The following is a 23285-nucleotide window of genomic DNA, read 5'->3' on the forward strand; positions in this document are numbered from 1 at the left end:
GGGAAGCGTGAGAGCAGAGAGGCCACAGGCGGCGCGCGCGCTAAGGAGGAGACTCGTGAGACTTGGATTTCGCTGCAGACAGCTTCCGCGGCCCTGGAGTCCGCCTCTGGGGAATAACCAATCTTACCTGCGGCTGGGACACAGAGTCGCACAGACCAGGTGGGTGCCCGCCCTCCAGGAACTGCGTGTCCCCGAGCCGAGCCAGGAGGCTGGAAGTGACTGCTGTCCCCTCCTCCCTGCAGCCCAGAGCTGTCCTCGTCCTGAGAAAGAGAAAAGAAAGCCAGGGAAAGCACAGCGAGCAGAACCAAGCAAAGGGGTGGGGACGATAAAATGGGACAGGGCCAGCAGTTCCAGCTACTCAGGAGGCAGAAGCAGGAGGATCAATTCAACCCAGGAGGCCTGGGCTGCAGTGAGCTGTGGTTGCATCACTGCACCCCCGCCTGGAAGACAGAGCGAGACCCTGTCTAAAATAAGAAAAGAAAATAAAAACGAAGGCCGGGTGCTGCGGCTCACGCCTGTAATCCCAGCACTTTCGGAGGACGAGGAGGCCAGATCACCTGAGGTCGGGAGTTCGAGACCAACACGGCGAAACCCTAGCTCTACTAAAAACACACAAATTAGCCGGGTGTGGTGGCACATGCCTGTAGCCCCAGCTGCTCGGGAGGCTGAGGCGGGAGAGAGAATAGCTTAAACCCGGGAGGCGGAGGCTGCAGGAAGCCGAGATCGCGCCACTGCACTCCAGCCTGAGCAACAAGAGTGAAACTCCGTCTCAAAATTAATAAATAACAAAAATAAGGGGCATGGAGTAAGAAAATGGACTTCCTGGAATCCCAAGTTGGGATTTGACGTCCAATGACCCAGGAAAGAAACAAGGAGTCTGAACAGGTCCAAGAATCAAGAGAACCGGGGCGGGTTAAAATCGGCTTTGTAGCCCCACAGCCAGGGCATGTGCGTGTGGGGGCGGGGGAGGCTTTGGCTGGAGTTGAAGCTATCCTGGCGCGGGCTCAACTGGGGGCGGGACGGGCCAGGCCGGGGAGCAGCGGGAGGAGAGCACCTGGGGCGCGCGGCTGGGGAGGGCCGCGGAGGGAGGAACCAGGGAGGCCCCGGCCCAGCCTGAGCCCCGCCCCGCCCCAGCCTAAGCCCCGCCCCGCCCCAGCCTGAGCCACGCCCCGCCCCAGCCTGAGCCCCGCCCCAGCCTGAGCCCCGCCCCGCCCCAGCCTAAGCCACGCCCCTCCCCAGCCTGAGCCCCGCCCCAGCCAAAGCTCCTCCCTCCCCTGGCCCGGCCCGCCCCCTGGCCCGGACTGGGAGCCGGAAGCGAGCTGAGTGGGGCCGACCGGAGCTTCGCCGCGGAAGGGAAAGCCCCGGAACGGTCGCTCGCTGGGCCCCCTGCCGGGCCGAGCCCTCCGCGACGCCACCGGGGCCATGGGGGCCGCACGCAGCCCGCCGCCCGCCGTCCCGGGGCCCCCCCTGGGGCTGCTCCTGCTGTTCCTGGGCGTGCCGGCCCCGGGTGGCGCCTCCCTGCGACTCCTGGACCACCCGGCGCTGGTCTGCTCGCAGCCGGTGAGACTCCGCGGGGGGCGCGGCCGCCGGGGCGCTGCGGGCGCGGGGCGGCGTCGCCGGAGGCGCGGAAGGCCGGGAATACCGCCGGGGCCGCGGAGGCAGGAAGTCCGCGCGGCGGCTCCGAGGGGCTCCGAGGCTCGGGCGCGAATGCCGCGGCGCCTGGGCAGGCCGTCGGAGCTGCGGTGGGGACGGGGGTGAGGGGGCGGCGGAGCGCGCGGCGCGAGTGGCACCACCGGCCTGCCGTCGGGACTGGGGGCGCCCGTGACACCCCGCCGGGCCGCGGAGTTCGGGGAAGGAGGCCGCGGCGCGGGGCCCGGCTGCAGGGGCGGGCAGGGCCGGCGCGAACGCGCTGTGGGGAAGGGCCCGGGAGGGGACAGGCCGGGTCTGGACCCGGCTCCACGCCGTGCGCCCTGCACGTCCCCCGGCGGGGCACGGCCGGCCCTCGGGAGGCCCATCGCGCCCTTGGGAGCTGCCCTCAAGCCCTGCCCTTCCTGCCGCCGACGGAGCCGGGAGAGCCCGTGGCGGCTGTAAGGCGGTGAGCGCCCTCAGCCGCGCCGCCCAGAGGGACCCCGCGTTCGCAGAGCCCCCACGGAACCACTTTTCGGGGAGACCTGTGCTGAGGCTGGCTGAGGGCCACCTGCCCAGAGGCGCGAAGCCCTGAGCATGAGCGGATGGTTCTTTTTTCTTTTTCTTTTCTTTCTCTTTTCTTTTCTTTTTTTTTTTTTTTGAGATGGAGTTTCGCTCTTGTTACCCAGGCTGGAGTGCAATGGCGCGATCTCGGCTCACCGTAACCTCCGCCTCCTGGGTTCAGGCAATTCTCCTGCCTCAGCCTCCTGAGTAGCTGGGATTACAGGCACGCACCACCATGTCCAGCTAATTTTTTATATTTTTCAGTAGAGACAGGGTTTCACCATGTTGACCAGGATGGTCTTGATTTCTTGACCTCGTGATCCACCCGCCTCGGCCTCCCAAAGTGCTGGGATTACAGGCTTGAGCCACCGCGCCCGGCGAGCGGATGGTTCTTAAGACGGCACCCGTTCCGCCTCCCCCACCCGCTATTACCACCACCTGAGTCTCGGAACCCGGAACCCGGTGAGCGCGCATTGGGAGGACAGCAAGTTTGTAGCTGTCAAGATGTAGCCCCGCAGCGCTCACAGGAAGTGACCCACCCGCCTGCCAGGTAGTGGCCTTTCTGTGAGCCAGAACCATCTTTAAAAAAAAAAGAAAGAAAGAGGCCGGGCGCGGTGGCTCAAGCCTGTAATCCCAGCACTTTGGGAGGCCGAGGCCGGTGGATCACGAGGTCAAGAGATCGAGACCATCCCGGTCAACATGGTGAAACCCCGTCTCTACTAAAAATACAAAAAATTAGCTGGGCATGGTGGCGCGTGCCTGTAATCCCAGCTACTCAGGAGGCTGAGGCAGGAGAATTGCCTGAACCCAGGAGGCGGAGGTTGCGGTGAGCCGAGATTGTGCCATTGCACTCCAGCCTGGGTAACAAGAGCGAAACTCCGTCTCAAAAAAAAAAAAAGAAAGAAAGAAAGAAAAAAAAAACAGCAAAACGCCGTGTCCCTCCATAGTATACTCTCTTCTCCCCCACACCCCCAAGCTCTCCTCTTTCCTCCCCTCCACCACCACCGCTGACCCCAGGGAATAATGCTCAGTATCTGAGTCAGAGGATGTGAAACAAAGGGATATTTCTCCTTATCTAATTTTGTGGAGGATTTACCAGAAGAGGGTGGAGGGTGAGTGACTATTTCGCAGGAAAGAAAGATGTTTTTAAGGTGAATAGTGTTGAGAAATGTCCTGTGACTTCCACTGATGGGCAAAGCAGGGAGAATTCTGCTCGGCTGGTCCCTCCTGCAGGCTGTGTAGGAAGCGTTCTGATATGAAGGGTTCATGCGCCTGGATTGACAGTCATTGGTCAGGTGCCTGCAGAGTACAGGGTGCCATAGTGGGAACTGGAATTATAAAGATGGGGACCCTAATGTCCAGAGACCTAACTAGGGACCCTAGAGACCTCCCTAAGGGAGGAACAAGGCTTGAAGTTAGGAACTGGATAGCAAGGCAGCCTGTACCAAGCTGCTTGCACAACTGTTAAGTGTACAGAATTCCAGGGAAAAGAAAAATGACTTCCAGCTGGGGTGTCCTTCATGGAAAAGTCATTTGGGCAGCCCTGTGGGTGTAACAGGAGCATTCCAGGTGGTAGAAAGGGCCTGAGCCACGGTCCTTAGGTGGGACAGGGTATGGTGTGTGGCCCGAATGGAGGGTCTGTGTAATAGGACCCTGAAAAAAGATGCCGGAAGTGGGGATGGAACTCCCCTGTGTGTGGCGTGGGAGCTGGGCTGTTTCACTACACAGTGAAGCAACTGCCAAGTCAGGAGCAGAAGCACAGCCTGGCTACAGGGAGGACTGGAGAGCGAGCTTACTGTTCGTATTTATCTGCAGTCTCGTTCTCCTTCCTCTCACACCGTTCTGCATACAACTGGCTCACAGACAGCTTATCTCCAGGGACAGACAGCTCTGGGCTCTGTTGACTAATTATTTTAAAAAGAAAGAAAACGGAATCCCAGCACTTTGGGAGGCCGAGGTAGGTAGATCACGAGGTCAAGAGATGGAGACCTTCCTGGCCAACACAGTGAAACCCTGTCTCTACTAAAATACAAAAATTAGCTGGGCATGGTGGCGCACGCCTCTAGTTCCAGCTACTCGGGAGGCTGAGTCAGGAGAATTGCCTGAACTCAGGAGGCAGAGATTCCAGTCAGCCAAGATCGCACCACTACACTCCAGCCTGGCGCCTGGTGCTTGGCGACAAAGTGAGACTCTGTCGAAAGAAAGAGAGAAAGAGAGAGAAAGAAAAGAAAGAAAACACACCCCTCAAATTTCTCTCCGTCACTGGTGTTTTATTGGATGCAATGCAATATAGTGAGGGGAGGGAAGGCCGCAGAGGTGGTCCGCGGAGGACCTGGATTTGCGTGCGACATTGCACTTACTGTCTCTGCAGTCTTGAACTTTGAGGCTGCCTGGGCCTGGGTTCCCTCATTTCCACAAAGGCAGGACTGGGTGAGCCTTCTCAAAGTAAGCCCATGCCACTTTCCATAATGTAAGTGTCTGTCCAAAGCCCAGTTAGACTTAGCCCTCCATGACTATCCTGAGACAGGGAGGAGGCTTCTGCACACCTGTTCTGTTCCTAGCTCAGTGCTGAAGCACAGGATGCAGGGGCTCGATCCGTATGTGTTGACTGAACAAAAGAATGCATGAATGAAGGAAAAAACGGTCAGCTGTGCTTGGAAAGTAGTGGCCGGCTGAGACCCACCTTAGCACTGGTGCCAGCTGCCTGGGGTTAGCACCTCAAAACCCAGAAGACTGATTTCCCCACAGAAATCAATACAGGAGAAACCATCAATAATTGCAATTGCCTGTGCATTTCCTTGTGGTTAGCCCTGCCCCCTGCCTAGGCTTCATGCAGGTTTCCCATAACCGCCAGCCTGGAGGAACGCCCATAGGAAAGACAGCAGCAACGTTAAGAGTTGGCCAGGGTGAATGTTAACACATAAGTTCACAGACAGGATGTGTGTTTCATTACAGTCTTTTTTCCTGAGTGTTCGCGGTTTTGACTGTGGTTGTAGAACAAGTGCTCAGTTAAACCCCTTTATCTTCTGCTTGCCGGAAGCGACTTTCATCATGACAGTCTTCCAAAGTCCACAAAGTTGTGTTCTTTGTGCCAGGCACTGTGCCGGTGGTTCACAAGTATCCCTTCATCCCGTGCTCACAACAGCTCACAAGGTTGGCAGGATGAACCTGCTTTTGAGAGGCTGGGTCGTTGGCCCAATGTGGCAGAGCTAGTGAGTGCTAAGCTGAGAATGAGAGCAGGCTCTGCTTGGAAGTTCAAAGCCCACTTTCTTAGGCACTCAGTAGTGTTCACTGAATGCACTGAATTGAATAATCTTTCATTTCTTCCTCTTAATCTTCACCTTCTGGGTAGAGAATAGTGACCTATTGGAGGTGTCTCTTATTGATTGATTGATTGAGACAGAGCTTCATTCTGTCACCCAGGCTGGAGTGCCATGGCATGATCTTGACTCACTGCAACCTCCACCTCCCAAGTTCAAACAATTCTTGTGCCTCAGCCACCAGAGTCACTGGGACTACAGGTACCCGCCACTATACCCAGCTAATTTATGGGCTTTTTTCTTTTTTTTTTTTTTTTTTGAGATGGAGAGTCACTGTTGCCCAGGCTGGAGTGCAGTGGCATGATCTCGGCTCACTGCAACCTCCCAGGTTCACGTGCTTCTCCTGCCTCAGCCTCCTAAGGAGCTGGGACTACAGGCGTGCACCATGACACCGAGCTGATTTTTGTTATTTTTAGTAGAGATGGGATTTCACCATGTTGGCCAGGCTGATCTGGAACTCTTGACCTCAGGTGATACGCCCGCCTCAGCCTCCCAAAGTGCTGGGATTACAGGTGTGAGCCAAGACACCCAGCCAATTTATTTATTTTATTCATTTGTTGTTTTTTTTTTTTTTTTTTGAGACAGTCTCACTCTTTAGCCCAAGTTGGAGTGCAGTGGCGTGACCTTAGCTCACTGCAACCTCCACTTTCCAGGCTCAAGGAATTCTCCTGCCTCAGCCTCCCAAGTAGCTGGGATTACAGGCATGTACCACCATGCCCAGCTACTTTTTGTATTTTTAGTAGAGACAGGGTTTCACCATGTTGGCCAGGCTGATTGCGAATTCCTGACCTCAAATGATCCACCCACCTCAACCTTCCAAAGTGCTGGCATTACAAGCATGAGCCGCCACACCAGGCCAATTTTTTTATTTTTCATTTTTGCAGAAACAGGGTTTCACCATGTTGGCCAGGCTGGTCTTGAACTCCTGATCTGCCCACCTCGGCCTTCCAAAGTCCTGGAATTACAGGCATGAACCACTGCACCCTTGCCTTTTTTTTTTTTTTTAACTTAATGAGACAAGACAGCAGTGATTAAGATCTTATATTCTGGAGCAAAACTTCATCGTGCAAGTGCCAGCTCTGTGAGACCTTGGGCCACTTACCCAACCTCCCTGGTTCTTAGTTTTTTTAGCAGTACAGTTGGGATAAGGGTGCTTGGCTCATAGGATTGTTGTCAAGCTCAAATGAGGTGTGTGTACACAGTGCTTACCATGATGCCTGCACGAAAGAGGAGCTCAATAAACATCAGCTGTTGTCACCTTCATTGTCATGACAGTCCCCCTCCGCTTTCTACAGGATGCCTCACGTAATGCCATTCACAAGCAGGTAGCTCACAGATAATGTTCTGATGCTGCTGTTTTTAAAGAATGGGCAGCAGCTCCACGCCTGTAATACTAGCACTTTGGGAGGCTGAGGGAGGCAAATCACTTATGCCCACGAGTTCAAGACTAGCGCGGGCAACATGGCAAAACCCTGTCTCTACAAAAAATACAAAACAGCCAGGTGTGGTGGCACATGCCTCTAGTGCCAGCTACTAGGGAGGCTGAGGTGAGAGAATCTCTTGAGCCCAAGAGATCAACACTGCACTGAGCCCTAAGCATGCCAACTGCACAACAGAGTGAGACCGTCTCCAAAAAAAAAAAAAAAAAAGAATGGGGGATTTGAAATTAGGGATGACTGTTGGAAAGGAATTTGTTAGACAAGGTATGTCTTAGTAATAGCCAAAGAAGATCCCAAACGCTTTTTTTTTTTTGCTTTATTTAAAATATTATATAATTTTATATTGAAACTAAATTATAAGGAAAAAATGTCTACTCTTTCTTCCCCGAAACAAATTAACGTTTTCATTCATTTATCTTACCTTTCAATCCTTTCATTTGTTTGGCAAACTTAATATTTTTAAATTAATTTTTATCAAGTTAGGTATGGTGATCCTCCTTTAAAAATGGTACTAAGATGTTTAAAAGAAAAAAACAGCAGATCAGTGCGCCACCCCTAAACCTGCTCCCCAAATATGATTCCTTTAGTCAATTCTTCTGAAATTTACCTCCGTATTTCTAAACATGCTGATACTGTCAGTTCATGATTTGTTAATTTTAGATATTATGTATTGACTTCCAGTAGTTGAAAATTACATTATCTTTCTGCCCCCACTTCTCTCTTTTATTGTAGTTACATCATGATGTTAGTTAAATGATAGGCAGCATTTATATTATTATTTTTTTTTTTTTTTTTTTTGAGACGGAGTTTTGCTCTCGTTACCCATGCTGGAGTGCAATGGCGCGATCTCGGCTCACCGCAACCTCTGCCTCCTGGGTTCAGGCAATTCTCCTGCCTCAGCCTCCCGAGTAGCTGGGATTATAGGCATGTGCCACCATGCCCAGCTAATTTTTTGTATTTTTAGTAGAGACGGGGTTTCACCATGTTGACCAGGATGGTCTCGAACTCTCGACCTCGTGATCCACCCGCCTCGGCCTCCCAAAGTGCTGGGATTACAGGCTTGAGCCACCGCGCCCGGCCTGCATTTATATTATTATAACAAGTAAGTAATCTTCACTGCTGAGGCAAGTAAGTGTACTTTTTTTTTTTTTTTTGAGATGGAGTCTCTCACTGTCGCCCGGGTGGAGTGCAATGGCATGATCTCAGCTCACTGCAACCTCTACCTCCAGTCACACACAGGGATCAGTCAGGCCAGGCTGTCAGTTAGATGACACTGACCCCACGGTGCAGCGTCTCTCAGCAGCACAGGGTGGATTTCTCTGCCGTGTTATGCATCCCACCTGGGTGGGTGGAGACTGCCCCTTGTGCACTTCAGTCCATGGGCTCTCTGCTCCTGGAAGAGGGAAAAGAAAACATGGTGAACCACGCCCTGGCTCTTTTTTTAGTTTGTTTTTTTTTGTTTTGAGACGGACTCACTCTGTCGCCCAGGCTGGAGTGTAGTGGCGCGATCTTGGCTCACTGCAACCTCTGCCTCCTGGGTTCATGCAGTTCTCCTGCCTCAGTCTCCCGAGTGGGATTACAGGCGCCCACCACCACACCTGGCTAATTTTTTGTATTTTAGGTAGAGACTGGGTTTCACTATGTTGACCAGACTGTTCGCGAACTCCTCACCTCATGATCCGCCCGCCTTGGTCTCCCAAAGTGCTGGGATTACAGGCATGAGCCCCTGCACCTGGCCAGCAATGTACTTTGATTATATATTTTTTCTAATGCAAACCCCTCCCTTCCTGCCCCAGAGATAATAATTGTTTTAATTTTTCACTTCTTTAATTTTTCATGTAGTCTTAGTAGTTTTCTGTGACACTTGTCATTATCATTTCCCCTGCCAAATCATCAGATATTCCATCAATTCCATCCCCCCTTTCCCCAGAGAAACTTCCTCCTAGAGCCCTCTGTTCTCCAGCCCCAACCAGGTTTGTGCTGTCTAGACCTGTGTGTAGACGAGAACAGACATCCTGTCATGGTCAAATCTCTCACAACATCATGTCCCGGATGTTGTATCTTCTTCCTCAGGGGTTACTCCCTCATTTTGCTGGAGCATATCCTCCTGTAATTTTCTAAGAATATGTACGAGGATGGATATAGGCACATACACACGCACACACATATGCATGTTCCTGATCTACATGTATATGCACATTGACGTATGTATCGGGAACGTACATGTTAAGTCTTTTCATGTCAAATATCTTTATTCTACCCTCATACCTTTTTTTTGATAATTTGGCTGGGTATGAAAAGTCTGTGTTAAAGATAATTTTTCCTCAGAATTTTGAAAGCATTGCCTTCTAGCAAACGGTACATATGCTAAGAAAGTCAATGTTATTATGTTTCTTACCTGTTTTTATGACACTTAACTTTTTTCTCTCTGGAAACTTTTAGGAACTTCTTTTTATTCCTGATATTACAACAGTTTCAAAATTTGGGGCCTTGGTCTGCTGTGCTTGCTCATTTTTAATTCTGTACCTTTTTAGTAGACCACTGAAGTGAAGAGGAAGGGAAGAGACTTTCAAATATTTTGCTATTAAAAAATTGTGAAAAGTTTCTATCAGATGGGAGACTGCAGAAAAGAGGTGTAGCAGGTGTGAACAATACTAGTGCCATGTGCCTTTCACACAGGGTTTGGGTCTTCTTTTTGTTGCTGATAATGACAACAATTTCAGAATTTGGGGTCTTTGTTGCTGTTTTTGTGCAGGCCATTTCGTACCCTTTTTAATTCGGCAGTGTGATACTGTGAAATACGGATTTGGTCTTCAACCCCTTTTTCTGGCATAGAAACTCCTAAAATCCTTAGACTCTCCAAAATGGTATCTTTTATATACTAATGATTCATTGATGGCTGGCAGCCTCTAGGCAGCTTCAGGATGGGGGCTGGTCACAGGAAGGACCAAGGTAGGATTAGAGGGCTGGGATGTTCAGCCCCACTCCTTTCCCCCTCACATCTGGGAAGGGGAGAGGGGACTGAAGGTTAAGTTGATCACCAATAGCCAGTGGTTTTTTTTTTTTTTTTTTTTTTTTTTTGGAGACGGAGTTTCGCTCTTGTTACCTAGGCTGGAGTGCAATGGCGCGATCTCGGCTCACCGCAACCTCCGCCTCCTGGGTTCAGGCAATTCTCCTGCCTCAGCCTCCTGAGTAGCTGGGATTACAGGCACGCACCACCATGCCCAGCTAATTTTGTGTATTTTTAGTAGAGACGGGGTTTTACCATGTTGACCAGGATGGTCTCGATCTCTCGACCTCATGATCCACCCGCCTCGGCCTCCCAAAGTGCTGGAATTACAGGCTTGAGCCACCGCGCCCGGCCGATTATACTTGTATATTTACAGTGGAAGTTGAACCTCGAGTTCTGTAGCTCTTCAAAATGGGTGACAGAAAAGAGGATGTGATAGGACAATTGAAAAAAATTGATAGTCATTCTCTGATGGAGGGAAGCAAGCTTTCTCAGCCATCAGCCAATATGACCTCATTGGTCACAAGCCCTGCAAAGATCCAACAATAGTTGAGTTTTAAATACAGAACATATTTCAAAGAGAACCAGTAGAGAGTGCTGATGTATGAACAGAATTGAGTGCTGGTGAAAGCAGAGAGTAAAGAATCCCGGCCGGGCGCGGTGGCTCACAACCTGTAATCCCAGCACTTTGGGAGGCCGAGGCAGGTGGTTCACAAGGTCAAGAGATCGAGACCATCCTGGTCAACATGGTGAAACCCCGTCTCTACTAAAAATACAAAACATTAGCTGGGCATGGTGGCGCGTGCCTGTAATCCCAGCAACTCAGGAGGCTGAGGCAGGAGAATTGCTTGAACCCAGGAGGTGGAGGTTGTGGTGAGCCGAGATCGCGCCATTGCACTCCAGCCTGGGTAACGAGTGAAACTCCGTCTCAAAAAAAAAAAAGAACCCCAAAAAACTTGTAGTGACATTTTCATTTAATAAGCAAGTAGTATAGTAATCTAAAAACCTTGGTTGCGATGACACCAGGATGTTTTTATGGAACTGCTGCAGGAAAATATGATTGGCAGCTGACGTCCTCTGGCTCTCAGCACCAGCTTCTCCAAGAGACTTAAGGCTGGGGTGTGTAACAGAGATATTTCTTGCCAGATGAGAGCTCTTTGGTGAAGACTCCTTTTGTGAGAAGTCTTTTGGCTTCCTCTTCAGGGATGGTTGGAAGGACCATCACACTATCCCCATCCTTCCGGTCAACTGGGGTGGCAACCCTCTTTTCTGCTGTCAGCTAGAGAGAGATGAATACCCTGAGAATCTCATCAAAGTTCTCGCCCGTGGTAGGTGGGTAGAGGATAGAGAGTTTCAGCTTCTTATCAGGACCGAAAACAACCACCACCACACGAACTGTCACAGGCACGCCCTTTTCATCCTTTTCTGCTGGAGCCAGCATGTCCAGCAGGATGGCAAGGTCCCGATTCTTTTTTTTTTTTTTTTTTTTTTTTGAGACAGAGTTTCGCTCTTGTTACCCAGGCTGGAGTGCAATGGCATGATCTCGGCTCACTGCAACCCCCGCCTCCTGGGTTCAGGCAATTCTCCTGCCTCAGCCTCCTGAGTAGCTGGGATTACAGGCATGTGCCGCCATGCCCAGCTAATTTTTTGTATTTTTAGTAGAGACGGGGTTTCACCATGTTGACCAGGATGGTCTTGATCTCTCGACCTCGTGATCCACCCGCCTCGGCCTCCCAAAGTGCTGGGATTACAGGCTTGAGCCACCGCACCCGGCCAAGGTCCCGATTCTTAGCATCGATGATGGGAAAAGGTGACTTCTCTGGGCTCTTCACCATTGGAAGCACTGGGGACCTTGCTCCAGGCAAGGCCTTCCTCAACACTGTCTGTTGAAAGGGGAATCAGCTCGACCTTCCTCTTGGCAAATTCCGGTGCCAGCTTTGCAGCTCTGCCAAGCTCTGTGGTGCACACTGGGGTAAAGTCCCGAGGGTGGGAAAGAGAATGTCCCATGAGTCTCCCAGAAAGTTCCTGGAAACTGATGCAGCCGACGGTGGTATCGGCCTCAAAGTTGGGGGCCACGTCCCCAAGAAACAGGCCTCCGAGCATGGCAGTGGCGGTGATGAGGAGGTGGCAGTGATGGGGAGGCACCGCTCGGACAGCAGCCAGCCCGGGGGTTCTCGTGAAGGACTACTTGTTTTCATCGTGTTAACAGCATTGCTGTTTCCCTCTTTTCCAGGAGCATTTTTTAATTGTTTTGATCCGATTTTTCATACCGAAATCCCATCCCAAACATCCTTGGCTGTCTGAGAATTTCTTCTTCTTTTTTTTTTTTTTTTTTTGGTCACAGAGTCTCACTCAGTCTCCCAGGCTGGAGTGCAGTGGTGCAATCTCAGCTCACTGCATCCTTCGCCTCCTGGGTTCAAGCGCTTCTCCTGAATCAGCCTCCCAAGTAGCTGGAACTACAGGCACGTGCCACCACACCGGCTAATTTTTTGTATTTTTATTAGAGATGGGGTTTCACTGTGTTAGCCAGGATGGTCTTGATCTCCTGAACTCGCGATCAGCCCACCTCAGCCTCCCAAAGTGCTGGGATTACAGGCATAAGTCCCTGCGCCCGGCCTGTCTGAGGATATTTTAAGAATGAAGTCCTAAAAGCTAATTAAATGTTCTGTGTAGTTAAGGTTTATTGAACATTGGACTTTACCGTATGGGAGATCAGGCTGATGGTGAACCTGGCCTGTTGGGTGACCTCTAAATGCTGAAATGTGGAGGTCTTTTGTTTGGGCCTGGCTCCAGGATTCTGAGATCAGGGCAGGGAAAGAGAGCATACGGTTTACAACACTCCATATGTAGACCTTCACTTAATTCTCCCTGCCCCTAATCCCTGAGGGTTGTAAGGTTCTGAGGGGCCCCTGACCTCTTATCTGTAACTCCCTTTTGTAGCATTTAGACAGAAGTTCCTCCACCCGGCAGGAGCCAGCTGCCCACGCTGCTGCCTCTTAGATGGTTATTTATTCATTCATTTGTTCATTTTTGCAGTTTTATAATTTTATTTGACAATCAGCAGTTTGTTCTCATCCACAGTGACTGACTGCCAGCTTCTGAAAGTGGCAATAGGCACACAGGTAACCAGAATAGAGTTTGTTTGGTGACTCTTCATCCTCATTATGCTTTCTGGACAGCTGCACGTGGGTATGGTATGGAACGTTCCTTATTCCTTCGGCCCAGGCAGCTTTGTTGAGCCTAGTGTTAGCACGTCTGGAATCCCCATCTGTTTATGGCAAAGTTCTGGGTCTCTTTGAGGGCCCAAGGCCCAAGGGGCATGCTGCTTGAAGTCCACTCCATGGGTGTGCCTGTGAATGCTGATGTCGTATTCTGGTGTCACCACCTCATTGTTGGCGGGTGGCAGAATAGCTCTTTTTCTTCTTTTTTAGACAGAGTCTCGCTCTGTCACCCAGGATAGAGTATGGTGGCACAATCTCGGCTCTCTGCAGCCTCTGCCTCCTGGGTTCAAGTAATTCTCCCACCTCAGCCTCCCAAATAGCTGGGACTACAGGCACATGCCACCAGGCTCAGCTAATTTTTGTATTTTTAGTAGAGACAGGGTTTCACCATCTCTTGGACAGGCTGCTCTCGAACTCCTGACCTGAGATGATCCACCCACCTCAGCCTCCCAAAGTGCTGGGATTACAGGCATGATGAGCCACTGCACCCGGCTAATACCGTTTTTTGTTTTTTGTTTTTTGTTTTGAGACAGAGTCTTGCTCTGTCACCCAGGCTGTAGTGCAGTGGTGCAATCTTGCTCGGCTCACTGCAATCTTCACTTCCCCAGTTGAAGCAATTCTCCTGCCTCAGCCTCCCAAGCACTTGGGACTACAGGTACATGCCACTACACCTGGCTAATAATTTTTTGTATTTTTAGTAGAGACTGAGTTTCACCATGTTAGCCAGGATGGTCTCGATCTCCTGACCTCATGATCTGCACCCCCTCAGCCTCCCAAAGTGCTGGGATTGCAGGTGTGAGCCACCGTGCACAGCCCCAACACCCTTCTTTACAGGAGCTGTGCTGCTGGGCCCAAGTTGAAAAGGGCTTTTAAAAATTTGTTTATATCTCTTCTCCACTGAGTTTGGCTTTTGATCCTTAAGAATTTACACATACAAACACACACACACACACACACAAATTTCTTTTCATAATTGTTATATTGTTTGGAGAGAGGGAGAAAATATATGTACATGGTCAGTGTGCTATTAGCTCTAATAGAATTTTTTTTTCTTTTTTTTCTAATAGAATTTTTATTCTGTTCACTTACATGTATATTTTTCAGTTTTGCTTAAATCTTTTTCCCCTTATCTTCTCTCATGCCATCCCCTTTGCCCCCAGCAAACTGTGTTAACACCTGATACTTACCTGTTCATGTTTCTGTTCTCATTCAGTCATACTCATACATATATTCAGGGAGGTCTTTTTCATAACTTATTTCCATAGAAAATGGAATCACACTGGCCGGGCGCAGTGGCTCACATCTGTAATCCCAGCAGTTTGGGAGGCCGAGGAGGGCGGATCACAAGGTCGAGATCAAGACCATCCTGGCCAACATGGTGAAACCCCGTCTCTACTAAAATATAAAAATTAGCTTGGCGTGGGGGTGCACACCTATAGTCCCAGCTACTCTGGAGGCTGAAGCAGAAGAACTGCTTGAACCTGGGAGGAGGATATTACAGTGAGCCAAGGTCATGCCACTGCACTCCAGCCTGGTGCCTAGCGACAAAGCAAGACTGTTTCAAAAAAAAAAAAAAAAATGGAATTATACCATAAAAAGTTGTTTGCAACTTCTTTTCCTCACTCATCAACACATTCTGGCCATCTGCAGGCCAACAGATGGGTCTATGCAATTAATTCTCATTCTCTTTAATATTTGCATAATATTCCATAGTAGATAGCAATCATCTATTCGGCCATTTCTAGTTTGATAGACATTTAGATTTAAACTAGATCTCACCTTATTCAGCCATTCTCTCTTGATGAACATTCAGTACCACAGAAAAATAGGGAAAGCTATCCATTTTTTTAAAGCTTGCATAAACTTAATTCTAAAACTTCATAAATCTTACAGAGAAAGAAAAACTATGGCCCAATTTCATTTATGAATATAAATCCATGCAATTCTAAATAAACTATTAGCAAATGTAATTTACCAGAATATCAAAAGAATGACCTCATGGTGCATTAACCTAGTTTGTTAATCCATGCTGGAGAGGAGAGATCTCTGATAAGGTTCAGGGCTGTTCTGAATGAAAACTACAAACGATAGTAACCAAAGGGAAAGATTTATATGCAACCATAACTATCAGAAACCAAGACCAAAACCAGTGTTCCATGGGGCATGCCAAACTATTTCCCTCTATCTCGGGAATGAGAGGAGGGCACCCGCCTGTGGCACTGGGAATCAGCTGCCTGTGTTTTCAAACCCTTCCACTTTCCTCTTGGTCTTTATGCAGACAAGAGCTTTTCATCATGGACATCGTCCTACAGTGTTTTGGGGTTTTTGTTTTGTTTTGTTTTGTTTTTTGAGACGAAGTCTCTCCTAGTCGCCAGGCTGGAGTGCAGTGGTGCGATCTCGGCTCGCTGCAACAACTGCCTCCTGGGTTCAAGTGATTCTCAGCCTCCCAGGCAGCTGGAACCACGGGCGCGCGCCACCACACCCAGCTAATTTTTGTATTTTTAGTAGACACGGGGTTTCACCATGTTGGCCAGGATGGTCTCGGTCTCTTGACCTCGTGAGCCACCGCGCCTAGCCCCTGCAGTGTTTTGGAAATAATTCCCAGTGGCTGGTAGGAAGTTACTCTAAATGGTGTATCTGTTTGCCTTCTCTGGAAAAGCTCCCCATCTCAAGGGGAAAGAACTACTTTCTTATCCTCCACATCCTAGGAATTGTAAGAGAGAGGAGAAATGAGGGGCTTCAGGGGAGTTAATCTCCTCGCCATTCAGGGAAGAGTGGCATTTATTAGTGCGGGCCTAGGCAGTCAGATGGATTTTGCTGGGAACATGTGAGGAGCGCCTGGTGGGGCCGTGGTGCTAGCCCGGGACCTGTGGGGAGAATTAATCGCAGCAGCTGAATAGGGCCGGGAGCACTGAGGAACTGGCGTCCCAGAGAGAGAGGATCCAGGTGCAGTAGCTCGTTCAGAGCCAATCCTGGGCGCATGTGGATGTCATCCTGCATCCACCCTGTGAATGAACCTTGGTGGCACAGGGTCTTCTCTGCTCCCTCTCCAGAGAGAGGAGGGTACCAGCCCCAGCACCCTACTCACACCAGTCACTGTTGGCCTTGCAATTTCCCGCCTGCGTCAGCATCTGACTTTCCACGCCGGGATGCATTTGGTCCGTTTTGCCAGTTCGAGAACTGGAGACCCCCGAGCCTAAGCTCCTCATGGGGCCTGCCGTGGCTGCATTGCCAGGTCTGAATGAGTGGGGGCTTCTGATGACCTTACGAGTAGCTTCCATTTATTAAGCTCTTACTCTATGCCCGACTCTGGAGGAGGAGGCCATTGGTCACAGAGCAGCCCTTTTGTGCCAGACACGGGGCACAGTTTGCCTCGTTTCACAGGCAGTGAGATGGTTCTGGGCATAGTGATTCTCCGGTGCTTCTAGGGAGCTGCCTGTCTGGCAGTGCTGCAGTGCGCAGACTCATTCCCGTTGTTTGAAAGGTTTATCTTGCAGACCTGCTGGAAGGGAGAAGTGAGCGACTCCCGCAGGCACACCCTGAGCCCCAGCCCACCCCCACTCCCGAGGAGTGCGTCTCTGTTTCTGTCCCATAGTGCTCAGCAATGCTACAGAGTTGGTATTACGATTATTCTGATTTTATAGTTGAAGAAATTGAGGCTTGGGGAGGGGACTCAACCCCGGGTTCCAGTTGTGTGTCTGTGTACGTGTATCTGAGTGCGTGTGTGTTTCGCGAAGTAGGTCAGCCAGCAGCACATAAGCCTAATGGTTACATTTCCCTGGTAGCATTTGTCACTTGGGCTTCTAAATTTGGCCATCAGGATCGCTTCAGGGTTGGAAAGTTAACACATACTGCCCGGGAGGGAGGCAATGTCATGTGATACGAGTGCCTCAGCTTCCTCATCTACAAAATGGGCTGAGGATAATACTGCGTCATGATTACCCGGAACAAGGCCTGCCACACGTTTCCTAGAGACTTTGTGAGAACTTAGTGAATGTTCCCCGACAGATCTGTCACAGAAACTGTAAATACTGTCCCTTATCCCTTCCACACCTCTTGCAGCAGTGTTATCCAGGAAGCTCGGAAACCTCAGGAGATACAGGGGCCCTTTTCTCAGCATACCCCAAGAAAACTCTCTCAGTGTCTCTTAAAGTTGTCAAGGTCCCAGTTTGTAGCAGTTCCCCATAAAATGCTAATGCCCTTTGCCATCCACTGGACTCACTCCTCATCCTGTTCCCCAAAAGTGACAAGGGCGGGCTGTGTCACGGCATTCCTCGCCAGGGGAGGGCCTCTGGCCCCGGCCCCTGAATTCAAGCCCTTTCCCAGCTGTAATAACCACCCTCTTCTTTCCACAGGGGCTAAACTGCACGGTCAAGAATAGTAAGTCACCTTTTTCTGTTCTTCTCGTTGCCTTGTTAATCAAGTGATGGCCTGGTGCCAACTTCTGGCAGAAGCCCTGCCATGCCACTCCAGGCTCAGGCTGTGAGCTGCAGCAGTCAGCAGGAGGGATCCGGGAGAATCATGAATGCGTGCACCTGCGCTTCCTCTCAAGAGCAGTCATTATGCAAAAGTCAGGAAAGGAGAAACAGAACGGTCATTGGATTGTGAAAGCATTCCCTGGGGTGCTGCCCTACTGGGTCTATAATGTAATTTGATTTGCCACAGCTTGCCACTGTAAGGTGAGAGACATCTGTGGTGTAGATTTTGTTTTGTTTTAATTCAAAGAGGAGGCACATATTCAAGTGTCTGAGCCAATTAGGGACCCCTGACATATAAAAATAAAGCAGCTTTTACTGCAGCCCCATCCCGCCTGTGCCCTCATGCCTAGTCACAGCTTCATCTCAAAATCAGTTGTGTACTTTGTCTTCTCTCCTGAAGTTCCCTTTCGACTTGAGAGATTTGTAGTGACCCCAGTACACGTTAGAACAGAGGGAGCAGGGCAGTGAAGCTGAGGACGCAGCCAAGGGTCACAGGCTAGCGGGTCACAGGCCTCCAAACTGTTTGCTGTTTGGCTGTCTGTACCTGCTGCTGGGGCCATCCATCTCCGCTGTAAGTCTCTGAGTGCTGCTCTTCCCTGGCTGCCAGGTACCTGCCTGGATGACAGCTGGATCCACCCTCAAAACCTGACCCCGTCCTCCCCGAAAGACCTGCAGATCGAGCTCCGCTTTGCCCGCACCCAGCGAGGAGACCTGTTCCCCGTGGCTCACATTGAATGGACACTGCAGACAGATGGTGAGTGGGCCTGCCAGCAGGACCCTGGGGGAGGCTCCCTGCCTCTTGAGTGAGTCCGCTCTCTCAGTCCTATGCTCAGACATGAGGGCTCAAACTTAGTGTTGTAAGGATCCATCATTGCAAGCGTTAACGCTTGTTCAGCGTTTTGGATATGAACCCGCAGTGATGCCTGCCCATCACTCCACTCCTCACGAAGGGACGCCTTCAGCCTAACATTGTTAGCACCCTGGGGAAAAAAAGCCAGCGGTTAATTTTGTGACTGCAGTACCAAAAATGCGGTCGAAAATGGCAACACATTGCCAGCCTGTTTGTTCCCTTAATTCAGGGGCCACTTTTTTGTTTGTTTGTTTGTTTTTTGTTTTTTTTTTTTTTTTTTGAGACGGAGTTTCGCTCTTGTTACCCAGGCTGGAGTGCAATGGCACGATCTCGGCTCACCGCAACCTCCGCCTCCTGGGTTCAGGCAATTCTCCTGCCTCAGCCTCCTGAGTAGCTGGGATTACAGGCACGCGCCACCACGCCCAGCTAATTTTTTGTATTTTTAGTAGAGACGGGGTTTCACCATGTTGACCAGGATGGTCTCGATCTCTCGACCTCATGATCCACCCACCTCGGCCTCCCAAAGTGCTGGGATTACAGGCTTGAGCCACCGCGCCCGGCTCAGGGGCCACTTTTAAAACATCCTGGGAGCCTATTCAGGAATAAAGAGTTTATGTTACAGAATTGGGGCGCCTGGGGCGAATGCCAGGCTGTCAAAGCCCTCACCACAAATTTGCAAAGCCTTTGCTTCTAGCCCTGTGTAAAATGTCATATTTTTCCTTGCCCAGCTGGGAAATCACTCTCTGCAAGGAAGTAGGCAGAGAGCGAGCTGAAAGGGACAGGAAGTGGAGAGCCGGGTTAGACAGGCAGGTTTTCATTCAAGAGTGAAGAGCCGCGGCAGACAGGAAGGTGACACACCCCGCGCTTGTCCTGACTGACCTGTATCTGTTTGCCTCCTCTCCTCCTCTGTCCTCCAGCCAGCATCCTGTACCTCGAGGGCGCAGAGTTATCTGTCCTGCAGCTCAACACCAATGAACGGTTGTGCGTGAGGTTCGACTTTCTGTCCAAACTGAGGCATCACCACAAGCGGGTAAGGATACAGCTCCTGAGCCGGGTCATGGTCTGCTGGTGACACCAGGACAGGCCCTAAATTCAGGACAGGCCCCAAATTCAGACCCTGATTTAGAGCGGTGAAGACCCAGAGGTGCTGAGAGAGTCTCAGGAATTCCAAACGGCAGCTTCAGATGGGCAGAAGTCAAAAGAGAAGTGGTGTGGCCGCCGTGAGCCATAGTGAGGGACAGAGTGTATTTTGAAAGCGTTCCTCACATACGCTGCCTTTTCTTCCCACTTTACCGAGCTATTCATTCTGAAAGAAAGGTGAATCGGAAGACAGCTTCCACAGCCCTGCCACCTGCCACCTTTCTGTAACTTTGTATGGCATCTTCTCTGTGTAACTCGGACTAAGCTGGGGCTTACCCTCAGGAAGAAAAAACCGCCCAGACCAAAGAGCTGCCGCAGGTGGGCAAACGAGCACTCCGCAGCCCGGTCTCAGGCTACCGCGCACGGCCACATGGTGAAACGTTGATTCTTGTTTAAGTTTGTTTAAAACAGTGGGTCCCAAAGTGTGCTCCCTAGATCGGCAGCCTCAACCTCACCTGGGAACTTGCTAGAATTGTGTGTGCTGGCCGGGCGCGGTGGCTCACGCCTGTAATCCCGGCACTTGGGGAGGCCGAGGTGGGCGGATCACGAGGTCAAGAGATGGAGACCAGCCTGGCCAACATGGTGAAACCCTGCCTCTACTAAAAATACAAAAATTAGCTGCACGGGGGCACCCGCCTGTAGTCCCAGCTCCTCGGGAGGCTGAGACAGAAGAATTGCTTGAATCCAGGAGTCGGAGGTTGCAGTGAGCCGAGATTGTGCCACTGCACTCCCGCCTGGTGACAGAGTGAGACTCTGTACTGAAAAAAAGAAGAGAAGAAGTCTGTTCTATGGCCCCACCCGAGATTTCCCAGGCCAGAAATTCTTAGGGTGGGGTCCAGCAACTGCTGCCTAACCCCACCCCTCAAGTAATTACGACATAAGCCTTAGTCTGAAGACTACTGGTTTAAATCTGTCAATGGCCACTTGAAAACAAGTTAGATCTCCCACAGACACAAGCAGCAAAGACAGAACTCCTCTTTGATGTTAGATTAGGACCCCCAAACTTGGCTGCTGTGTGATGGTGAGAACCAGGTTCCTCCATCCACTTAGAAGAGAAGGACCCCTGGCCTCTCCTCCAGGATAACTAGAATGGGGATTGGAGTTGATAGCTGTAATCTCTACCACCCAGAAAATAACTCGGCACAAATTCAAATATCTCTGCAGCTAAGGAGCCTGCTGGCCCAGGCCAAGTGGGCCTCTCTAGCTTGTCCTCCGCACGTTTTTACCGCAGAGTGTTCTCAAGAGATCTCTGGCTTTCCCATTTAAGGAGGAAGAACCATTTGACAAAGTTTTTACCTGCCTGTGTGCCAGATCTCCACAGCCCCAAGTCCTCTGGCTCAGCCGTCTCACACCCATTGTTCTAGAATTTGCGAAGCCTGGTGGGGGGCAGGACTGCTTTCCCTTATACACCATCCGCTCAGGAGGCCAGATCCTGGTTGCTACTGTTTTTCTTAACAGGCAGAAAAGACCAGAGGAAACAGGACAAAGATACTGATTTCCCTGACTGGGTTTTGCTGTGGTCGTTGCTTTATTCTTATTTTTAGCTGAATGTTTGGGAACGGGGGTCTTTGGGCATAGATGGGTGAGAGAGGTGCGTGTAACCCGTCCACCTTCCCTTCCTGCCTTCTCCTCAGTGGCGTTTTACCTGCAGCCACTTCGTGGTGGACCCTAACCAGGAGTATGAGGTGACCGTTCACCACCTGCCCAAGCCCATCCCTGACGGGGACCCAAACCACCAGTCCAAGAATTTCCTCGTGCCTGGTAAGAGCATCCTCCCAAGGCATTCCCTCCTCCCTGGGCTCTATGAGAAGGAAGCAGCAGGTGGCACAGACGCCAGCCCCCTCGCTCAGCAAGGCAGTGGCTGCCACTACCAGCAGCTGGGACCCACAAACAGAGGCCAGGACTGGGAGCTGCAGCCTCCACTCCCTGAGGCAGAGCCATTCTCTGCTGACACAGCACTGGACATTAGCCCAAGATCCCAGGAGTTTCCTGAGAACTGGAGTCCCTCCCTCTACCTAGAGAAGCACCATCCTGCCCCGAAAATAGCATGAAGGCAAAGCCGCAGACCACGCGTGGAGAAGTTGCGGCCTCTGCCTGCAGACCGCTGCTGGCCTCCGTGGCTTCCTCTCTTCCCCTACCTTGCATTCTCCCTGCGTCAGGCAACACTCGTCCCAGGCATGGCGCTCTCTTTCCCGCGCCATCCACCCTGCCTGCGTTACTGCCCGGCTTTTCTTCTCAGGCATCCTTTGATGTACATGCACCTTCTACTTCGCCATCCTCCCCAGAGGCTCAGCTGTTACCTGCATTTCTCTTTTGGATTTTACTAGAGGCGGCCTCACTGTGTCACCCAGGCTGTAGTGCAGTGTTGCTCTCCCAGCTCACTGCAGCCTGGAACTCCTGGGCTCAGGCGACTCTCCTGCCTCAGCCTCCCTATAATTCTCACTGTTCATAGCCAGCTGTGTCAGGAAGCCTGCGTGATAACCAAGTCTGGGTCTTCTGCCCACTTGTACCTTCTCCAGAGCCTCACAAATTGCTTTGCATCTAGCAGGTGGCCCAGAAATGCTTGTGAAGGATGGCGTTGACCTTCGTCATCCTGGGGACACCCTGCACACACGCGTGTGCACACACACTCTCAGCTTATCCTGCTGTGTCCCCGCGTGTGGCTCCCCACTCCCTGGCATGGCGCTGCATGCTGTGTGTTTGCTTTTGTTGGTCTTTCCTACTGGCTTGAAGTCTCCATGGGGCAGGGCTTGGTCCTGTTCACCACTTACCTGCAGTGCCGAGAACAGGGCCTGGTGCACGGCTGGGGCCCAGCAGTATTTGTGGAAGGAGTCAGTCTCCCCAGTTCTCTCTTCGTTCCTAAAGCGACTGACTCAGTCCCGGTCCCTCCATGCTGACTCACGCCTGTCAGTCACGTGTCTTCTCAGCCTGGGCAAAGACAGGCAGCCAGGGACAAGAAGCTGTGGGTGGACAGAGAAGGAACTGGAGGGGACCAGGATTGCTTGGTCACCTGCAGCAAGCTCAGGAGGAATGCACTTGAACTAGGAGGGTTCCCTGAAAAACGACCATCAGGCAAGCAGGCTGGCGCCCATGCCAAGGTGGGTCCAGCCCTGGAGCTCAGAAGGGGCCACCCGTGGCCAGGCTCCCAGGGGAGAAAAGAGAGCTGTTCTGGTGTCGGGAGTCTGGAAGAACAGGTTTCCGAAGGCAGAGGCTTCATGAGTTCCCTTTTCTCTGCATGGGCAGGTTGCGAGGACACCAGGATGAAAGGAACCACGCCGTGCGTGAGCGCAGGTAACGGGCTGCCCGGGAGAGCCGCACACACGCACGCACACTCCCACTCCCACGCCCCTCCTCACTCCCAGCCTGCGTGTGTAACCTTGGCAGGCAGCCTGTGGGACCCCGAGATCACCGTGGAGACCCTGGAGGCCCACCAGCTGCGCGTGAGCTTCACCCTGTGGAACGAATCTACCCATTACCAGGTCCTGCTGACCAGCTTTCCACATACGGAGAACCACAGCTGCTTTGAGCACCTGTACCACATGCCTGCGGTAACTCTGCTATTTTTGACGTTTCTAGCATAGCTCAGAACCACCCTTCAAGCCCCAAGTCTCCTCTCTGCTAGTCTGACAGAACTGTG

General features: G+C 51.3%; 1 protein-coding gene and 1 pseudogene across 2 annotated transcripts in view; one reads left to right on the forward strand and one right to left on the reverse strand.

The window, feature by feature from the left end:
* Positions 1 to 1289: 1289 nt before the first annotated feature.
* Positions 1290 to 23285, forward strand: part of IL17RA (interleukin 17 receptor A) — a 36071-nt gene continuing 14075 nt past the window's right edge. For both annotated transcript variants that reach the window (XM_039462508.2, XM_074391258.1), the window contains exons 1-7: positions 1290 to 1560; positions 17536 to 17560; positions 18266 to 18412; positions 19426 to 19538; positions 21283 to 21409; positions 22892 to 22939; positions 23033 to 23196. In XM_039462508.2, the coding sequence (XP_039318442.1) occupies positions 1423 to 1560; positions 17536 to 17560; positions 18266 to 18412; positions 19426 to 19538; positions 21283 to 21409; positions 22892 to 22939; positions 23033 to 23196 (762 nt within the window). In that variant the 5' untranslated portion in view covers positions 1290 to 1422. The remainder of the gene's footprint in view (positions 1561 to 17535; positions 17561 to 18265; positions 18413 to 19425; positions 19539 to 21282; positions 21410 to 22891; positions 22940 to 23032; positions 23197 to 23285) is intronic.
* On the reverse strand, positions 11068 to 12062 carry LOC120361058 (peroxiredoxin-6-like; annotated as a pseudogene).

This window comes from Saimiri boliviensis, chromosome 21 (assembly GCF_048565385.1).
Source record: "Saimiri boliviensis isolate mSaiBol1 chromosome 21, mSaiBol1.pri, whole genome shotgun sequence".
Taxonomy (NCBI): Eukaryota; Metazoa; Chordata; class Mammalia; order Primates; family Cebidae; genus Saimiri; species Saimiri boliviensis.